The sequence below is a fragment of the Netta rufina genome (assembly GCF_964035555.1).
Source record: "Netta rufina genome assembly, chromosome: 2".
NCBI classification, from domain to species: domain Eukaryota; kingdom Metazoa; phylum Chordata; class Aves; order Anseriformes; family Anatidae; genus Netta; species Netta rufina.
In genome coordinates, this window is record NC_140124.1 from 110845070 (window position 1) to 110866922 (window position 21853).

General features: G+C 39.9%; 1 protein-coding gene across 1 annotated transcript in view; it reads left to right on the forward strand.

The window, feature by feature from the left end:
* Window positions 1-1993: 1993 nt before the first annotated feature.
* The window catches only part of ALKAL1 (ALK and LTK ligand 1), a gene marked incomplete at both ends in the record, with an annotated part of 32387 nt that continues 12527 nt past the window's right edge, over window positions 1994-21853 (forward strand). The window contains one exon of the mRNA XM_084282994.1: window positions 1994-2291. Coding sequence (XP_084139120.1) covers window positions 1994-2291 — 298 coding nt within the window. The remainder of the gene's footprint in view (window positions 2292-21853) is intronic.

Consider the following 21853-nt stretch of genomic DNA (forward strand, 5'->3'; position numbering starts at 1 on the left):
TGAGAAGCTGGCTTCCCAACAGCAGTGCAGATGTAGCCCCTGTGAGATGCAGCCCTGTGTGTGCTCTGCGTGAGATAACCAGAGAAGCGCAGGAAGGACCTTTTGGGACTTTTGGGAAAGAGACAAAGTTTGTAGAGAAATATCATCTGCCAGACAAATATAAAGAGTTCAAATTTGTTCCAAATCTAAAATCTCCCTTTTCATGTATTCAAGGATATTTCAAATGTTTTTGATTTTTCTCCCACTCTTATTAATTAAATATCTCGGGGTACTTTCTGAAGAAGAGTTACACTTGAAAATTCTGTCATAATGTGAAATATTGTCTGGTATGATTTTAAAATGCATATTGCTTTTCAATCTACCCCCAGACCACCTGTACGCACTGCTCTCTGAAAGCAGAGATCTCCTTCAATTATTTGCTCACTTTTTTTGAAATCCAAGTTTTTTGAAATCCACTCTTGAATCCAAGTTGTTTTATCCTGTGAGATTCATCAGGTCAGTGTCTTCTTTTGCTATCTTTTCATTAAGTCTAGTTGTCAAAAAGTAAGAAAAAATAATGGGAGAGAAACAGACTTTCACAAGGTGTCTCTTACGAATTCACCCACCAAAGACAGTCTACCACTTCCCTCACTGTCCAAACAGAAACAAATCTGTACGCGCTCATCTGTACGGCTTCTTTGTTCAGTAAGAAGGGGGAAAAAAATAGTTCTCCTGCTGTATTCCTAAGGGAATCCCCCTAAGTTAAAGCACATTTTAATCTTTTGAGCCGGCAGCTTTATTAGTAAGCGTTTCCCAGTCTTCGGGGAAATCTAATTTCTCAAATAGATCAGAGCCTCTTCAAACGCAGCTTTCAGTTGCCATCCACCGGGGGACAAACGGGGAGGAGGAAGTTTGTCAGAAAAGACCTTCTCTGAGCCCAAGAGTGATTACCAGAGGTGTCTCCATCGACTGCCACCCACCTAAAGTCGATAGTACTCGAATGAGTACGCCGGTGCGGACTATATAAGAGAAGCGCATGGCCCTGGAGGGCGCATCCCCCCTCCCCGGGCTCAGCACCGACCGCCCCGCTCCGCGCCCGGCGGAGCCTCGGCGGGGACACGGGCTCTCGGGCAACGGCAGAGGACGTCTGTCCCCGGCCCGCGGCCGCTCGCCGGGGTTTGCCCGTGCTTGAAGGAAGGTAAGCTGCCGCCTCTTCGGAGGGGGCGTCCCGGCCCTTCTGGAGCCGGGGGTCCCCGCGCCCCTGCCCCTCGAGCGCCGGCTCTTCGCGCGGCTCTGCCGGGCGGCGGACGGACGGATGGATGGACGGACAGAGGGCCCCTGGCCGTCGGGGAGAGCCGTCTTCCCAGCGGCTCCGATTAACTCTTTCGCCCAAAGGGGATTTGCGAGCGAGGCCAAGTATAAAGCAGTTCGTGGAGAACCCAATTCTCCTGCCTCCCCCTTAATCCTAACCGTGGGCTATAATTAGGCTAGCTTACTTAGGGGCATTACGGAGCCTCAGCCTCTTGCAACTGGGTTTGCCCTTTGCGCCCTGCTTCGCGGCGGTTTCCGATGCGACTGGCCACAAACTCAGCTCCGTGCGGCTGTCCTTCCGTCCGTCCCCTCCCGGGAGCCGCCGTGCGGAGCCGAGCCGGGCCGGGCCGCCCCGCTTCGAGGGCGGAGGACGGAGGCAGCCCCCATCGCGGGACCCCCGGGGGGCAACGGCGGCCGAGCAAATCCATCGCAAAGCCCCGCAGCGCGCTCCGTGCGGGAGGGCTAATGCCCTTCCCCTAATCCTCCTCCATCACCGGGGAGCCGGCGGAGCGCGGCGGGGGCTGCTCGGGAGCTGCCGGGGCCGGCCCTGGGGGTCCCGTCGGGGCCCAGCATCCCGCCGCCATCCCGCGGGGCAGGCGTGCGGGAATCTGGGCGGCCGCGGCATGGGGGGCGGGCGGGGGGGCTGCGGGCCGGGCCCGGAGCTGACCGCCTTCGCTCTCTGCCTCCTCCCAGCGCCGCAGAGATGCGAGGGGCGAAGAAACGCCAGGCGCTGCCCGCCATCGTGCTCCTGCTGCTGGCCTCGGCCCCGCCGCCGCCGGGCGCCGAGGGCAGGGACGTGCCCGCCGCCGGAGCCGAGCGGGGGGCGCTCCTCGACCTGCTCCTGCAAGCCCTGGGCGACGACGGCCGCCCGCTGCCCCCCCGGCCCCCACGGCGGGACCGGGTCATCTCCCGGCGGTACAGTGGCGGCGCCCCGCCGCCCGACCCCCGACCCATCACCGCCGCCGCCGCCGCCGCCCCCCGGCAGCCCCCTGCGGTACGAGGTAAGGAAGAGCCGCCGCGCTGCCAGCCCCGGCCCCCGAGGAGGTTTCTGCCTTTGGTGGGGTCGAGCACTGCAGAGGGCTGCCCGGCTCCGCGCCCGTGGGGGGAGCCCCTGTGCCACAAGGGAGGTTGAGGCTGGGGGTCCCGAGGGAGGAGAGGGTCGCTCGGGCTTCCCCGCCTTCAGCTGGGAGCCAGTCGCAGCCAGAGCTGACCTCCAGCCTCCTCTGAGCGTGGCTCCGCGGCAGCCCCGTTCCAGATTTAGCACCGCTGCTCTGATGCGAACAAAGGGGGAAAATGACTGATTTGTCTGACTGAGGCAGATGTCCCGACATACTCCTGTAAACTTCCTCTTCAACTCGACCGGTTCATCGCGTGATGCCGTTTTCTAGGCTCGCTTGGATGGGCGCGTAGGATGAGGTGTGTGCTGGGCACGGGGCTTGCTGCACCTCCCCGGAGGATGCTCCTGCAGGGCCGGGAGCCGTCCCTGCCACCGGCCCCGGACAGGTCTGGTCGTGACAAGTGGGGATGGTTCAGATCCAAGCACAGCTACGTGGTGGTGGGCACAGATTGCTTGGCCAGGAGGCCCGGCAGCAGGTCACTTCTGCCACGACTAGTTTTCATGCAAAGCCATCCAAAACATTTCCTGCTAGAGTGGCACTGCTTGAGGGATTCGCGGGCGTTAGGGTGGTGCAGCTCAGCAAGAGGGAGATTAAACAATGACTTTCTCTTGGGCTGTAGCCCACTGACTTCTTTTTTTTTTTTTTTTTTTTAACTTGGTGCCTGCCAGAGATCAGAGATCCTAGTGGAGAGAAACCAAGAGGAGGGAAACTAGGAAAGTTTGGTTTCTTAGGGATTTGCCTCTCTGGAGAGTGCCCCTGTTTATAATAGCTAGTAATAAGTGAAGTTGAGATGCAGGCACCCAGAAGTCACACTGGTAGGTTGCTCATCTCTGATCAGTGCTTTATTTTGAAGAAAATTAAACATCTAATTTCAGAAAGTCTTTAAATGGTGGGGTGACATGTTCAGAAGTTAGTAGGTGAGTAACTGAGTGGCACAGACGCTTGCACACTGTAATCATTGTACAGTCTGAGGAAACTGGACCAAAAAAAGAAAAAGAGACAAATTAATTAAAAAATAATTCAGTTCTGGCCTTAGAAGCTTCTGCTGAGTGTGATCTACCCCAAGTTATTGGTTGTTCTTGGAAAGTTATTGGAAAGGGGTAGTAGTGTTCCTGTGAACTTCTAGATTTTCTTGCCTTTTCAGAACAGGTGGTTACAGGCAAACCAACCCAAACCAGATTGCCACGGAGTTGTATCCTGAGTGAAAAAGGTGCTGCTGGTTCTCATTGTGACTGGCCATGGGTGACTGCTTACTTTTGCTTAATTCTTTATGTTCTGTGGGCAAACCCTCAATGTACACTTTTCAATGAAAAAAAAATCCAAATGGCCTTTTCAAGGCAGAATAAAAAATGCCTTATACAGGTCTTCTTTGCAAGAGAACGAAAGAAAGAAAAGTACAAACTTGAGAGCAATTATTGCTAGAATAATGTGGCTTAGAGAAAAAAGCCTGTTGTGGACAAGAGTTATCTCTCTTTTGAGATGTTTATTCCTAATTTAGTAGTTACATCAAGCTCCCAAATATTTATGCAGTTTTGAAGATGCATTTTCTTGATCAATATTACATGTAATAAGGCTTTATTTTCTGTTAAACTTTAGTTTTGATAAATATATTGTACACTACAGAGGTGAAATTTCTGAATGTCCTTAAAGGGAGGATTTCTCCAGTAGTCATTGGCACAGGTGCAGTGTCCTGTGGGCAGCCACAAAGTTAGTTTTCTCCAGCCCAGACAGGGCAGATCTACAGCTTAAAAAATAGTCAAGTTTTGATATTAATTCCTTTTTTTTTTTTTTTTTTTTTTTTTGAATAAAAAACAGTAAGGATACAAACTAGTATCTGTTGTGATATGTTTGTTTGGGGGCCAGAAAACTGTTAGGCTTTATATGCAAGTCATCAACTCTTTTCTTATAACTCCCGTCACCAGCACATTAACAGCAGCTTTGTACTCCAGCTGGTAGTACCTGAGCATCAGCTGAAAAGAACAGCTAATCTTCCCGTCAGTCAGGAAACGTGTTGCATTCAGCTACATACTGAGTCAAGCATTTAGAATCAGTTATATATTTGGATTGGCTGCTCTTATTGCAGAAAATCAAACCCAAGTGTCTGACTTAGAAGAGAATTGCTTCTTTTGCTCAATTGCTTCTTGCATTTGAAACACAAAGCATCCAGAGCAGTACCTTATATAGAAGAAAGAATCCAAGGAAACCCCATTTTTGTGCATTTTCCTTTTTTTTTTCTTTTCCAAGGAAAACAAACAAACAAACAACAACTCCTTAGTATCAATGAGCTGAATAGCAGGAGGGTTGAAATACACTTTCCCTCCTGGTCTCTGAGAACTGGTTCCGGCTTTAATCTTTCAGCACAATGAGCTAATTCAGGTCACAGCCCTGCATCTCCCCACATGTTTTGTATTTGTTTTGGGGCTTAGTTAAATTTTTGCATAGTGAGGAGAGCTAGCCTGGTGTGCCAGCAGGTGAATTCTAGGAGGCAAGTGGCTGGAGCACAGGATGAGGGATGAGGAGTTGAGAGGGGATGGGTCTTCATCCTTACCGCTGTGGGGAATGTACTCCTCAGGCCATAATGGAAAGTCAAAGCATCATTGTGTGTACTAAATGAGGTGCTGCTCATTTGTAGATACAGAAAAGAGAGTGTAAGACAAAACTGGTTGGTCTGCGATGCCCAGTCTGAAAGTGGCTTGCAGCCAATTCACGGACAGGCCCTGGTGTTGAGCTATGTCAGAGAAATACCTGAGGTGTGGGAGACAGAGGGATTTGGCCAACCTCTTTTCAGTGGTTTGCGGGGACAGGACAAGGGGTAATGGCCACAAGATAGAGCACAGGAAGTTCCGCACGAACATGCGAAAGAACTTCTTCATGGTGAGGGTGACAGAGCACTGGAACAGGCTGCCCAGGGAGGTTGTGGAGTCTCCTTCTCTGGAGATATTCAAGGCCTGTCTGGACGCCTACCTGGGCAGCCTGCTCTAAGGAACCTGCTTTGGCAGGGGGGTTGGACCTGATGATCTTTTGAGGTCCCTTCCAACTCTTTCAATTCTGTGATTCTGTGAAATAACAGCTGTGCTGTACGTCTTCTGGGTTCATTGGGGGGCAATGGTACATGACCACGTGGGCAGCCACTGAAATGGGATGGACACTCAAACCTGCACTGGGCTGTTGTGCTCCTGCCTGGAAATGACTCTTTAGGTCTTTTTCCCCTTAGGTGTCAGGGATATAACATGTGTTGTGTATTTCTCACCCAGATGAAGAGTTGTATCATGTGTCTTACAGGATTAAGAAAGGCACCCACATCTGCTGTAAAGACACTCATTTGCCCATCACTTCAGCTGACTTTACTTCTCTCTTTTATCTACCCATGTTCAAAAGCCTTCTCAGACAGATCTGTCCATTATTTATTTATTTATTTATTTATTTTTCTTGGTGACTTGATTGGTGAGTGTGAGCACTTACTCTGAAGACCATATTCAGAAGAAATTTATATTCCAACTAATCAAAAAGCAGTCTTCATCTTCTGCTAGAATTTCTAGTAGAATGTCACTGAAAATACAATTTTTTTCTTTGACTTATTATATCTAGTGGTATTAAATTTTCTGTCATAATATACTTTGCCTAATTTCTATGAAATCTGTGTTTAAGTTTTATTATTATTATTACTATTTATTTTTTTTAATTAAGTGCCTTGTGAAGTTTTCAAGTATAGTTATGAAAGCTCCTCACGGGCAGTCTTTTTCATAACTCTCCCACAGTTTCTGATGTGTAACCATGGTTGTCTTTTCATGAAGAACCCAAATATGTATTTTCACAAAGACAAGATTCAACATCAGGTTATTTTTGAATATCACGTTGGGGGAACTAGAATAGTTCGTCATTCTCCTGAGATTTTCTTTGTTACCTTTATCCAAACACTTTCCACAGGACCAAAATAGCTTCCATGCACTTAGATTGAAAGAAGTCTTGTGAAATAAAAAAGTTTGCATTAACTGTTCTTTCCATGCATATTCCCCAAGACAGTGGAGAAATGAGCTATCTAAGCTTACAAGTAGTGGGGCTGAAATTTGTCTTTGTACTGGGAGACCAGCAAGACATTTTAAAACATTTTGATAAGTTATATTTCAGGCATGAAGGAATGAAGATAAATATTGCTCTCGATTTACCAGTGTGTTCAAATTAGCCTCCTGAGCATACCTACTTCAGATTTAGAATAACATATCAGAGAAGAGAATTTGGCCCCCAAACTATTTAAAGTCTAAGGTTAAACTTAGGAGTTCAGTTTTATGCCAAATATCTTACACATCAGCAGAAAAAACTATACACTGTCCCATGACATGGTGCTAATTTAAGTGTTATTCAAAATGAGTTAGATTTGAAAGATAAGTTTGGGCTTATTTTCTTTTACTGTTGAATCAAAACCATGCAACTGTACATAAGGCATAAGAAAACTTTTGTTCTTTTTACTCACTTAAAAAAATCTTGTGAATGTCCAGTGATAGTTCCAGCTGGAAATCCCTAATTCTACAAGATCCGCTGTGCCTAATACTAAAGTACTTCAGTGAATGTAATTACAGGTCTGGAATAAAAAAGAATACCACTAAGGAATGTAAACCTCGTCCCAAGAAAATTGAAATGTATGGTACAGTATGGTACAGAATTCTTTGCAATATCTATGTCTTGTCTAACTATTATTCCTATTAGATTTTTTAAAGTATCAATATACTTTATCAATATGTTGGTAGGAATTTCTGGACATTTAGAAGGGATAAAGAAAATGAGAGTTAATAAAAATGCCATCCTCTAAAATCATGTTTACCAAAACAGACATTACCTCAGAAATTAGCAGAATACTAGGTGAAATTTTATTAAAAGATTAATAATTACATTAAAAATCAAAATATTTTTTGTTTGGTTATAGAAATTATTCCTGATTCTACATTTGAAGTTTCAAATTATTTTCACTGTGAAGTTGATGGGTAGGTTTAATATAATCAATATTCCAAATGCTTATGGTGCTTACTTTATTTTTATTGGGATAGGCATGATAGGTGTGTAAATTATAACTGCATATATAAAATACAGTACTTAGGAGAAAAGTTGTTCTCACAGAATTAACAAGCTGAATGAATCACTGGATCCATCATCTTCCTCTCAGAAGAACACCTGTATATACCCACTAACTTGGGCATTGAAAGTGGTGTAGATGCCATAATACACTATGTTGCCCAGGCTAATTGTTACTGAGGCAAGGTCAGAGGAGATGTATCTCTTCACACCATGATGCAGAAATCATAACGGTCCCAATAAGCTCAGTGGAAATAACCACCATCTCAGTTGCTACCAAGATTAGGTGTCAATCCTACCCAAAAGAATGCAAGTAGGCAGGGTAGATTTTTGTTACATAATATTTTATTTGGATGAGAAGAGAGAATTACTGTTCATTAATTACATTGATAGTATTTTTATCTCAAAGTCATACTCAAATTTTCTATGATAAATTCTACTAGCAAGTTGATATTGTCCACTTTTTGACTCATTACTTATTGTTTTGTGTAATAAATGTACAGTTCCACACCCCCAAGTTACAATTTTGATAAGCGCGTATTTGTAATATATGCCTTTCCCAGCATTTTTGCTATTTTTAATGGAATGATCGTTGACTTTACTGACTTTCACTCAGGTTAGCTGTTACTTATCACCATTGTTTCCTTCCAGTAAGTATTACATTTGTATTAGTTCTCCAAACTTTAAGATGTCAATGATTTTGGTGCATCTAGTTTGCATGCCAGCTTTCTTAGTTTCTTGTTTAAATTAAGCACCAAATGCTGCAGACCACCTATATATGCTTATATGCATATATACTTATATATGCAGACCACCTGCAGACCACCTCAACCTTCAGTTCCATTTAAGGACTGGTATCCATCTTGAAGGAGGTGGCTCCTTCATGGATATGACAACTTTATAACCTGTAACTCTCCTGCTGCATTTCTTGCCTCAAATACTTAAGTTGTTAGGTGTATTGTACAACATGACTTCTAATAGTGATTCTGTGTGTTTGGCAAGCATGATTACCAGGCAATAGAACTAGGCTGCTGAACAGAAGATATCTGAAATCTAGGATGAGCCTCCAGCATCTTCTTTATCATGGTAGAGAGTTTTGAGCCCATGAATGAATTCTGATAGCTAATGAGTAAACAAGAACAAAACTACTTATTGTCAATTTGTAATTGCTATGTACACTGGGATTTAAAATACAATGAAGGCCATCAGAATAGTTTTCCAAATGAAGTGATTCTACTGGCTTTCCAAGGGGCTCTGCTCTTACTTCCATTATGCACTGTGCAAACCAAGGCTGCTCAATACCTTCAGAATCTATGTCACATTGCATGCTGCTCTGTCACCTGAAGGATGAAGCCTTGTGGAATTGCAGTACACTGAGCAGAAAGTATTTCAGATGATAGTATTTTAGATAATAGTACACTGTAATGAAGGGCAAAATACGATTGCATATGGAAAAACTCTTTTCGTTGATCTGCCATTGGCAAAAACAACAATAACAAAAAACAACAACAACAACAAAAAAAACAGTGACTTCTTTATTCAATATGGAGAGATTTTCTGGTTTTCATTTTAGTCCATTTTAGTATTAAAAAAATCCATTTTGTATTTAGCATGACAATATACACAATTAATCATATGTACCTTTCTAGCCCCAGAAAAACTAATATCAGAATTCTTACTGAATTATGCCAGGTTTATACCTGAAGTACACCAGGACTCCTCCAATATGCAGCAAAGTGAACAACAAATAAAACAGAGATTTCACTTCAAAGTAGATCCAAGTGCATAACTGTCTGCAATCCAGTAACTATGGCATGCATTTTGAATTAGTCTAGCTTGGCACTGTGCCTGTGAGCAAACTGAAGAGTTGAGATATTTCTTTTTTTTTTCTTCTTTTTTCTTTTTTTTTCTTTTTTTTTTTTTCTTTCTTTCTTTCTTGTAGACATGAAGTTCTGATTATCATAAAATAAAATAAAATAACATCAGGTCTCAGTGTTTTCTAGTTTGTTATTTCAGGTGTTAATCTGATAGGGAAAGAGTGGTAGTATGGAAATGTAAGGCTTTGTAGGATATTTACTGTTTAGCAAATAAGTATGGGCCTTGAAAATACACTGCTTCATGTCTAGAGATTATTTTAAGCTTTTAAAATATATTTGTATACATGGAGAAAGATTTAAGAAGATGAGCAGTGTAAATATATATATGTCCAATGTATAGGCACACACCCTCACACATACACTTTCTGTGTAGGACAATAACCACTGGAAGAAAACCGCTGCAGAAAGAAAAGGGAGGCTGACTTGATTTCCACTGCATAGTGCCACTGCCAGCCTTGGGATCATGAAGTCATTAATTGCTCTCTCCAAGTGGCCAGAAATTAGGTTTTGGGGAAAGTGGGAATATCCCTATATTAATTGTGCTACACCTGTTTTCTCAAGAATCAAAAATTTTGGTGGTATATTATGCATAAATAAGCAGTTACATAGAACAAGATTTATTTTATTTTATTTTATTTTTAAATCAGAAAAAAAAAAAACGTATTCTCTGGGGCAGTTGTTTTTTTATTGTTGAAACTTCAGCAGCTGCATACACTTGTCCCATGAGATCACAAGTGAAACTTAACTCTAGTGGGGAAAATATGTCAAAAATGGAATTTGAAAATGATAAGAAGAAGATATATAATGGAAAACATTTTGCTTGAAAGAGTCTTTGTTCTGCTAGCATCAATTCGTGGTTAGGCATTTCTATTCAATTTAAGGATTCATTTTGTTACTTGTGACTTAGAGGTTACTACTTCAGTGGAAGACCTACAGGCTATTGTCGTTTGTGTTTTGGGCATTATTTAATGTCGGTCAAATGGAAAACATTTGCTCCAGTGAGAGAATTGATTGAATATTGATTATATACTGAGGGTGCAATTTTTTATCTGTAGGGTATAAACAGAATTTAACACATGAAGGATCTAAGCATTTTATTGGTTAGTGGCCATGCTTATATTATTCTATGTTTTATTATGTTTACTGAGCAAAAAATTATTGATGTGCCACTAATGTTTTTGCAGAAATGGTGCCTAAAAATGTGTTTGTTTAACACCAGTGGAACAAAGAATATCTAAATATTTATTTATTTATATTTAAGTCTATTAGGTCTTTGTCAATTGAAATAAATTAGTTAGATTACATTTTAGTATGTTCTCTTACTATAGGTATCTTTGGGTTGAAAATAAACCTTTAGTTTTGCATCGTTAAAACAATTATTGTAATGTTCCTTGCAGATCTTATGCAACTTTAAGAGGAATATGGCACAAATTTAATCAAGACTTTGTTTAAATTATGTTGCCCTTTTGGCTTGAATCTGCAATATAAAGGAAAGAAATAAAAGCAAAACCTTACTAGAAAACATTAAACTCTTTTTTCCTTAACCCTTACTGTTTATGATGTCAAACTATATGTGTTACAGTAGAAGAAACATTTGAAATGAAGTGTTAGGAAATGTATCCTTATCAGTATATAGGGCAGTACTGGATATATGCCCTAGATTAATAAAACTCTTGAATCCCATTGAATTAAAATAGCTGAGGAGATAGCTGTGATTTTACTACTTTAACTGTGATAATTACTTCTTCCTCGTCTTTTATTGGTATAGCTTGCCTAACATGAGATGCTTCTCATTTGTTTTTGAAATTTTAATACCTGATAATATTTCTGTTTGTTTGTTTTTAAATCATAAACGGTAATGCTTACATACACATATATTTCCATGAACTTCATCATAATGTTATAACTGTACAAGGAAATAAACTTTATTCTTGTATGCTATGCTTGTAAAAGATCTCAGAAACATACCTTTAAGAATTATATTTTAATTTTGTCTTCATCCAACACTATTAAAGCTAGTTATTGACTTCTACCTTGGTGAAGGATCAATAGCAACAGCTTTGTCCGTGTGTGATGGAGCCAGTCCCTTGGAATACAAGCAACCCTTTCAGTAAATAAGTTCTTCCTAATATCCAACCTAAACCTCCCCTCATGCAACTTTAGCCCATTCCCCCTCATCCTGTCACCAGGCACGTGGGAGAACAGACCAATTCCCACCTCACTATAGCCTCCTTTAAGATACCTATAGAGAGTGGCAAGGTCACCCCTGAGCCTCCTGTTCTCCAGGCTGAACAACCCCAGCTCCCTCAGCCGCTCCTCATAAGACTTGTTCTCCAGGCCCCTCACCAGCTTTGTTGCCCTTCTCTGGACTTGTTCAAACAAACTGAACACAGTACTTGAGCTGTGGCCTCACCAGAGTCAGGTACAGGGGGACAATCACTTCCCTAGTCCTGACATAGGAAAACTGGGATATTCGGCTAAGGAAATTTAGGAAAAATATTTTCAGAACTCATCTTTTACCTCATGGACAAAAGCTCATTACCAAAACATATCAATTTCTTCTGTTGTCCTTTGAAACATTCTGGTTTGGAATACAATCTGAAGCAGGCTAATAACAGTCATTTTATATCACAGGCCTAAAGTTTGGATGGACCAATTAGTCGGTACCTATTTAGCAAGACATATCTTACAATTTGTGCTTCCCCTTATTATGTGACCAAATCCCAAGTTTGCCTGTGAAGTTAATATACAAAGGTTTTCCCCCTTTATTTGGTAATGAGCTATTTTTCCAAATGCTAGGGCAATTGATGATCATCTGGAAAAGGGATTACTACAAAATAAATCATTTGTGTGGAAATGACCTGTGCAGGTGCAACAAATTCAATACCCAGATGTACTACTCATGAACTGGGTAATTCAACATTACCTGTGTGGTGGCATCACTCCATGTGTACATATGTGATTCAGCTGCACAGAACTAGAGATGATCTCTTATCTAAGCTTCAGCCAGGGCTTTCAGAATCCTTAGAACAGATCCAAACTGCATATTTATCCTGAAGTCTACCTATCCAGAACTGATCAGCCCCTTCAGAAAAGCCTTGCTTCTCCTTCTTTACTTCTGTCTAGAGCAGCAATTCTTTGCTTGTTAGAGTAAGGAGTAGAGCAAGGAATCTTATAATAGATAGGAGACTTCTTGAATGTTGAGCGTAACATGTTTGTGCTGACCCAGTTCCTTTTCTTTGCAGTTACTCTCACTGTCTCTGAGTACCAGAATTTTATAACAGTGAAGGCAGTATTAAGAACCAGAGAAGCATAAAACTATCTCAGTTTCAGGATGTGGAAAGTGTTCTCTCCCTCTCCCTCTCCCTCTCCCTCTCCCTCTCCCTCTCCCTCTCCCTCTCCCTCTCCCTCTCCCTCTCCCTCTCCTCTCCCTCTCCCTCTCTTTCTCCCTTTCCCTTTCCCCTTTCTCCTTTTCCTTTTCCTTTTCCTTTTCCTTTTCCTTTTCCTTTTCCTTTTCCTTTTCCTTTTCCTTTTCCTTTCCCTTTCCCTTTCCCTTTCCCTTTCCCTTTCCCTTTCCCTTTCCCTTTCCAAGTAAGGCCAAAGCTTTCTGCCCAGAAGATTTTGGCCCAGTGAAATGTATGGTTTACATGCGTATTACTCCTGATTTTGTTTCTTAAAGAGACCTTGAATATCAGTGTCTAAGTAGCTTACCATGCTTGATGCATTTATATCTCATACTCAAAATATTTTGATTTCAGTTATCATTTATAAGACATCTCCTCCTGTATGTGATAGAGTAAGATGACCTTAGCCTGGGTATAAGTCTAGCATATGTTCACAAGGAACACCTTTAAGATAGCAGTTTGGAATAAGTGAGAATCTATGGGTTATTAATCTACTTTGATAGTTCTGAATCTGTTTTAATTCAGAAAGAAATAGAAACATTTCTAAAATTAGCATAGGAATTGTAAAGTACAGTTAAACATTGCCATTTGCACAGCAATCAACCTGGGGCCTATTCATCTTTCAAAAAGACCAGGGCCTAATTCATCTTTGGCAAACTCAATTCCATTTCCTTTCACTCCAACAGAGTTTGCCTATGTTTGTCAGTGCTGAGTTTGGCTTGTATGCAGTTGAGCACATGTCATCAGCTTTCATTCAGATGATTTAACTAGTTCATATATTTCTTTTGATGTATTGCAGCTGTTCATGTATTTAATTCATGTAAATATTCTAGAATCTACATTTATTAGCAGCCACAATAGCTAAAACAGAATACTTGCATAGAGTGTTGCAGAATTGCAAAAAGTGAACTTCCTCTTCATATTTATCAATATCTAGTCTCTATATCTCATTCTAAGAGTAGTACTGCCTTCAGTCCAGTAGCTTTCCAAACATCATTTGGAGTCTGTGGATTCAGCTGAAATATCTGCCTTAATAGTTAAGTGATTCCAAGTAGCTGGTAATTGAATAGAAGTTGTAATTTGTTATAGAAAAGATATGAATAGGAAAAATACAGCTTCAGTAAATTAATGCCTTGAATACTTTGACCAATCCTACCTATATGTCTCATTATTATTATTTTTTTTATTGCATTTTTATATTTTAATGAACAATTACTATTATAATACATCTTTCCTCTTGGAGATGGTGAAGTACATATTCACAATTTAGTATTCAAAATAGCCATGGATTCATGTTTGACATTTGAATTCCCTGAGGGATATCTTAATCTCTTTATTGGACTATCTTAGGGAAAAACAAACAAACAAACAAACAAAACCCACCTGCATAAACTCAAACATCATGTCTGTAATTATTTTGAGACTATTCTTTTGCTTTTCAAAATAGACATCTATTTCAGAGTTTTACATGTCTACATCTGACAGGAGATAAAAAATTGGGGGGGGGGGGGCTTTTGAATTATTTGTACTTATCTGTATATATGTGTTGCTAGTCAAGGGGCTTGCAATACAAACAATGGTTGCTATTTTTTTTACATTTTTTTTCAGATGTAAAAGTTGCCAGATTATATTAGGCTAGGTCTATATCTCTATACATTCCAGTTTTGTTTTCTAGGGTGACCACTAATTGTAATAGAAGAAAAGTAATAGTATACAGATTTGGTTTATTTCTTGATCCACATTATTTTCTGATAGAAATGGGGATTTACAGAGAAGAGAAAAAGCAAATCCTTGCTTCTTAATGTTCTTCTGCAAAACAAATATAAAGGTCTCCATGGGCAAGGATTAACTAATACAAATATGCTTTCTTAGCAGCTATTGAAGAATTACTAATAAACATCATTATAACTGAGTTCAAGATATTCAACCTTGTAAATATATCCTGTTATAATTTCATTATGGTTGGCTGAAGCCCTAGGAGAACCCAACATTTCAACCTCATTGTTCAAGTCTTAATGAATTATTGGAAAGTGGCTGATTAGAAAGCATTGGATCAGAAGGGACCACTGCATTCTGAATATTTCTCTCTTTGATGTTGTTTACCTCCCAGGTTGACTCATTTCCTTGGCCAGAAATCTTAGTACATGAAGCTGTGTGCCTACTCTACTGGGCCATTATATGCCAGTGCAAGTCCAGAAGCCAGATGTGATAGGTTTATGTAGATTTTATTTATTTATTTATTTATTTATTTATTTTGTGGATTTAATGTACGTTGTAAATATTCGTGTAAGCTTACACTTTAGAATATGATTCTGACCAGAAATGGGGCACAGCTTCAATGCAGCTAAAGAGAATACAACAAAAGAAATTGTGTACCCAAACAGAAACTTAGAGTCTCCTTAGGTTAGACACACTATATTTACTCCTCTGTCTGCTGTTGGGGTTTGAGGTCTACTTGCTTCCTGCTTCCAGTTACTTCTGAATGAAATAACTCTTCATCTGTTCAAGGCAGAGTGCGCACTGTAATATCTGTTTGTGACACTCCAACCACTGCACACTGCTGGGTAAGAGCTTGGGCCTGTGCTATGCATCAGCATCGACTTGATCTTTATCTTCCAGAGAACTCCAGAGTTTAAGTGACAAAGCACAAGCACAGACAAAAGGAATTGGAATGTTGACAGTGAGTGCATCTCGAGACTGGAGTCAGAGCCTTGATGAATTCCTAGACACTGTAAGCATAGTGAAGGAGATGTAAGTTTGAGTACTTGGTTCCATCTTCACAGTGGCTCAGTGTTGTTCCACTGCTTTCCACATCACATATACAGGGCAGTCCCTCTGTAAAGATTAACATTCCCCAGCAGATCAGTCACACAGTGGGATGTTACTTCAGGTAAATTCAAAAAAGAGCAGCAGTAAACTGCATCCTGATTTTTTAAATCTACTTTAAAACTATACCTGTTTGAAGATATTTCCATTGCGTATGTCTCCTAAAATAACGTAAAAGGAACACCCATTTAACCACAAGATTCCACACTCAGGCTGTGGTTGACAGTCACTCAATTTGATGAAGCTGTGTGTTTTTTTCAGTTGAATATTTCTTCAGGTTACCTCTCAGTACAGTCTCTGCCATCTTGGGGTAGGGAAGGGGTTTGAGCATTTGGCTTGCTTGGATTGAGGGTCTTTTCTTTAAAGATCACCTTACAATATGCTCGTATATAATATGCCTCCACAGTTAGGAGGAACCTATATTTTAAAGGTCCAGAGCTTTCTGGGTGTCTTGTTGATAACACACCTCAGACAAATCTTCAAGTTTATGTCTTCTGAAATACTGCAAAAGGAGCATCATACTATACTATGTTTTCACATTATATACAATAGCCTATGTATTATTTTAAATTAAGCAGATAGCTTTAATTTGAAGAGTATGCAGGCTAAAAGTATTTGAAGCATGGTAACCAACACTGTAGCCAGGCCTCTTATTCTTTCACATAAGACGGCTAAGGTTCAGAGGGTGCAAAGGAGGAGGAAATAACATGAAAGCTGGTTTTGCCAGACAGGTAAAGACTTATTCATGCTGGGAGAATCTCCAGCTGGGAAAATCCATGGTTGTTACAGCCTTTGTGTCACCAGAATAGAAAAAAGGGTTAGCTCAGTGAAGAGAATCTGGCTCAAAGAACTTAAAATAAATATCAGATGTCAGAGCTGTGACTTAATTGTTTAGCTAAGTAGATCATGTGAATTACACACAGATTGAGGACCTGTTTTTGCTTCTATTGAAATCGAGGAGAACAGAATCAGGCCACGCTTTTCTTCCAGTATCTTTCAAACACCAAAACTGTTACTGGAGTGTATGACAGCTCCTAGAACCATTTTTGTACCAGTCAGAAATCCTAGAGAGCCGCTAGTACGCAATTTATGTTTTATTATTATGATCGTAGGCTAGGACTTTAAACAGAATGTATTTCCTTAGGTTCTTTTAGGTTTTATTTCAAAATTTGACATGCAGACAATGGCTCCTAAGACTCTAACTGTGGAAACTGGAACTCCAGATTCAGATGTCGGTTTTTGACAGTAGCCAGTTTCAAAGAAAAACATTGAGACATATATGTATTTTCCTCGTTTTAATACATTCTCAGATTAAAGCTCTGACAATATCAAAACTAGACCTATGTACCAATTCAGAGATACTATCTTCAGTTGTCCCATTGAGAAACTCTACTGATCTGAAAGCTCAACAACTTTATAGTGAAAATTTGGATTTTTCTTCTTCCTTAATGAACATATGTGTTTGTTACATTTTATGAATAACAGGAAATAAGACTTTTTTTCTTCCATAGTTACGGTATTTTTATGCTTTCTTTGACATTTTTAAATTTTCTATTAAATAAAACTAAACAAACAAAAATACCCACCCTTGTTTGATCATGAAGGCTTCGCAGGATCAGAAGAAAAATGGTAGAAGCTGAAAACTTGAAAAGATCATTCAGAAAGAACTGAAATATTTTATGAGAAGGCTTCACACATGCAACTGATTTTGGGAGAAGGCAACGTGTGCAGTGATTACCTGGCTAAGAGCCTTCATGTAGTTCTACCAAAAGAAGGAAATATTGGTAGACAGGTGACTGAAAAGTGTCTGAAAAGATCTGCAATTTGCAGACTGACATGTATTTCTGTAAATTCCATGTGGATGATGAAAGTGTGTTGTTACAGCATGTAACTGATGACATTATAAATTAAGTATAAAGAAATTACTTAGTATCATATTTTTGGACATACATATAAGATACTGGCAGAAATATTCTGATTTAGAACATTTTGTAGGTGCTGATTTCTGCATTCACACCACAGAGGGCATCAGAGGGTGGTGGTTGGGAGGGGCTGACAAGAACTTCTGTCCCCTGGCCAGCCACAATTAAGCATGTACAAGTTCATGATGATAATACCAATAAAAGAGCAGTCTTTTAACCAGCATCAGGGTGTGATTTCTTTTTCTGAATTTTTTTCTGAGCACATAATTAGCAACTACTTTCCTTTCACTAATGAGTTAAGCAAAGAAAAATCAAAGTGGGGGTTGGGGGAGAGGAAGAACATAGTATTACCAGCGTTGAAAACCCAGTTCACAACAGGCAAAACTATCCTGCCCATCCCCTGTTTGCCTATCCTAGCCCTTCAGATGTGATTAAATGCTGCTTCTGCAGCTCAAGTGAGTTAGCTTCCTCCAGTCTCAGGTTATGTCCTTCCCACAGCTCAGTGCCCAGGCTTGCAGGAGCCAACTCTAGGGATAATCCATTGCCCTTAAGAGGGTGTTGAACTGGAGGCTGGCAACCTCTTTTAGGCTGTAAATAGTAGTCGCTCTGCTGAGATAGGAAGGCCTCGCCGGAATTACTGTTCGTGCCGATAGTTGTCTTCATAGCAACGATTGCTGCTAACTATTCCTGTCACTCCCTGCTCCCACTCACAGCTTGGCGGAGACCAGCCAAGGCAAGGAGGCCAAAGGGAGAGTGGAGAGGGAAGAAGACAAAGTGCAACAGTTGGGCAAGAGTAGGGCATGGACACAGAAGACTGGAGACAGCAGCTGGTTGGATCTCTCCTGTGAATGTGAGCTGGTCTTTATCATCTTCCCATGACTGCAAGTTTTTCCAATGTTCAGACTGCTGGAGGAACTTACTGAAAAATAGTTTTCCACTGCAACTTCTGAAGAAGTAACTTAGATATGAGTGAGGACAGGAATCCTAAGCAGATGATCATCTCCTGTGACTTGTATACTGTGTAGGTGCTATAGTGACAGAAGATGAACACCAAATATTTCTATTCCTATTTCTCCTACTTTTGTTCTCTTATTTTTGGATGCGTGTTCTTGCTGCTGTCTTCTACTGTCACAGGTGCTTTCATTTTTATATGCTATGATAATGCTGGTCACAGGGAGTGAGAAACTGATAAAACAAGAGCAGTTGTGGTGTCTGAAAGATTGTCCTGTAGATTTAAGTCGGGAAATTGAATTATAAAAGAAAGTACATTTGTATCTTTCCCAAGTAATGTTACCATAAAAAGAGCAAACTCGGGTAAAATTTATGTGTATTTACTTTGTTTGTTCCTCTTTTGATTTTGTGAAAGTTTCTGTTGAAAGACTGATTTCCCTTGAAGCATAAAAAAAAAAAAAGACACACACATTTGTCTCTGAGGACTTTGTATCACCTTCATCTCCTTTCACCTTTATGAATGAAGGCAGCTCTCACACAAATTGTGTTTGGGAGGGTCTACATTGGCAAGAGGACCATAATGATAGCTATAATAACACAGGAGTGTGGACAGGACACTGCTTTCATTATGGCCTCTAAGATCCAGCAGGAGTATACAATGATTATGGGACTAAAGGCCTCACTTCAAAAAGGAGACAATCTTTACTTTCATTTTCTTTCTATCTCAGATGAATGGAGAAGAATCTGCAGCAGTGTAGAAAATATAAAATTTTGATTTTCCTTTGTAGAAGGGAGAATGAGTTTTGGTTTCTCATACAAATAAGCACACATGCCTTCTAAGACTGCAGAATACAGTAGAATTATGCTTTTTGTATTTTGGAAAGAGCAACCTGAAAATACACACTTTTTTAAAGCCATCTATTTAATTATGTGCACCAAAATTATTATTATTATTTTTTTTTCATGAAGCCGTTAGTTTTTTACAATCTGAAACATTGAAAAAGAAGCTGGAAAACAGACATTCTTTGTAGATTTACCCTGTCCTAGAAGTGTGGTAAAGAGCCACATTCTGAATTAATTCAGAAATTAACCCTGTTTACTGATTTGGAAATAAACAAATAATGAGGGAGTTAGCAATAAAACACAATAGGAAACATTTTTTTATTATTATTTTCAAGGTAAAAAAAGACATGTTTGTGTGGCTAATCATCATATATTTACAAGCTTGCATAGTTTCTATGTAATACTTAGCATTTCGTAAATGGAATTCTAGAGGGGAGGTAAGAGAAATTCCTCTTAGACACTGTGGGCTGTGACCTAATGGGGATAATAGCACACAGAACATATGTGAGGTAGTTACCTGTTGACTTCAAGATAGTGTTGCACACTTAGAATCATTGCTGGAACCTACTGGATTTATTAAATTCAGCCTTCTGTTATTTCAGGCAACACGTTCTAGAATTTTGTTCATAAACTTTTAAAAGAACTGGACATGTCCTAGCTAATGTAAGACTTCTCTTGCCTGTTTTATCAGTTAGCAGACATAAATATCCTTTTGCTTCCTGAAGAAAATTCCAAATTGCATTTGCCTTGTGTTTTGTTGCTGCTGTTGTTTTGTTGTTACTGTTGTTTTGGTTTTGTGTGTGTGTGCTACTGTTTATATTTTTAAAATGTAAAGAATCTTCCATGCTCTTTAAAACAGAGCTTACTACCCCATCATTCAAATAAAGTGTATACATCCAACTTTATGAAATCAAGTGCCTAAAGTTCGTCATCTGTTTTCTTGGTATCCACCTGTATGTCTCAATAATAACACATATTAAGAATATTTGAGTCTAAAACCTCTTCTATAGTTCCCTTGCAATTACACTAATGGGGCATTGATGCATGAGGGGGACTGTGCAGCTGTGAGTTAGAGTGGAATTTGACCCTGGCCAACATAAAAAGCCAGTACTTCAAACTATTTCAAGACTACTTTTAGGGAAAAAAAAATAGAAAAAATAAATAAATTATTCCATTCCAAAGAAAAGATGAACTAGAAATTGGTTATTTCAAATCTGAAGTACCCAAACTATAATGGTATTCCAAACTGTGCATGGATGTCAATCTCTCGAACAAATGTTCTGAGGACATATAAACATATAGTTTTACAGAAACAAACAAAAAAGATGCATGCTGAATTAGGAGAGATTTATTTATTTGCTCTTTATATGTTTTCCTTTTCTCACATTACTGTGCTTTGTAGAAATTGTTGTCTGTTTTTATCATCTGTTTTTAGGAATCCCTTTGTACAGTAACTCTGTGTATTTTTGAAAATGTTCAGTATTTGCAATATACCCTTGCAAATTCTCTATGAATATTAATCACCCTGGATTTAAGGGAATGACTGCTATACCAAGACTTACCTGTGTGAGCAAGAAATAGATAATGTAGACAAGTAGATTCTCTGGGATAAGAACAGGTGACTGGCACTGCATTTGGTGGGTTGAAAAAGGGAAGAAAGGAAAAAAAAAAAAACATATAGAAATCATGACTAAATGACAGGCTGAGACTTCAGAAGCTGGTGCTTCTTTTTACCTTTAGCACATTTAAGAATTGCACTTATTTTGTTTTGTTTTGTTTTGTTTTGTTTTGTTTTAAATCTAGTGCTCTTGCCACTGGCTACTGACATGGCAGCTGGATCAATCACAGTGAATGCAAGCCCTGTTCAGTTTTCACTTTACAGTCATGCCATTGTACATCTAAACTGACTGATGCCTCAACCCACTTCATCACTCAAGTGCAATGAGTGTCACAGAATAAAAACTTTATTTAGTATATGTACCACCAGATATTTTATTCATAACTAGAGTGGGGAGAATTTGAAAATATACTTCAATACTCCAGTTACTCAGCATGTAAATGGAGTAGTTTTTGCCATCCTCACATCAGAAAAATATTACTGGAATGAATATCAGGGAAAGTGAACCTCCAGTCACTGGTTTAAGTATCCTTAGAAGCACAGGTTCAAACCTGGAAAAATAAGTAAGTGTGGAAGCATTTATTTGACATGGGAGCAGAACTAGCATTTTAGGACTTGACTAATGAGGTACAGTCAAATATCACAGTGTGCATTCCAAATATTTGCTATAAATAAAGTCAATGTACTGAACAAAGGTTTTGTGGACGGCAAATAAATCCAGAGAGATTACAATGCTGTTTATGTCTACCCTTGGAGAAGTAAAAGATAAATTGACCAAGTCATTCATTATGAATTGTTAATTGTGCTCTATTTGCAACCCTTAAGCTCTAGAGTAAACTTTGTATTGCAAGAACGGAAAGAGCTCCCTTTACATAGAGTAAGTGGGAAGCCTAGTAAACTCAGAGCAGAAAGGTATGTATGAGTACATTCAGCATAT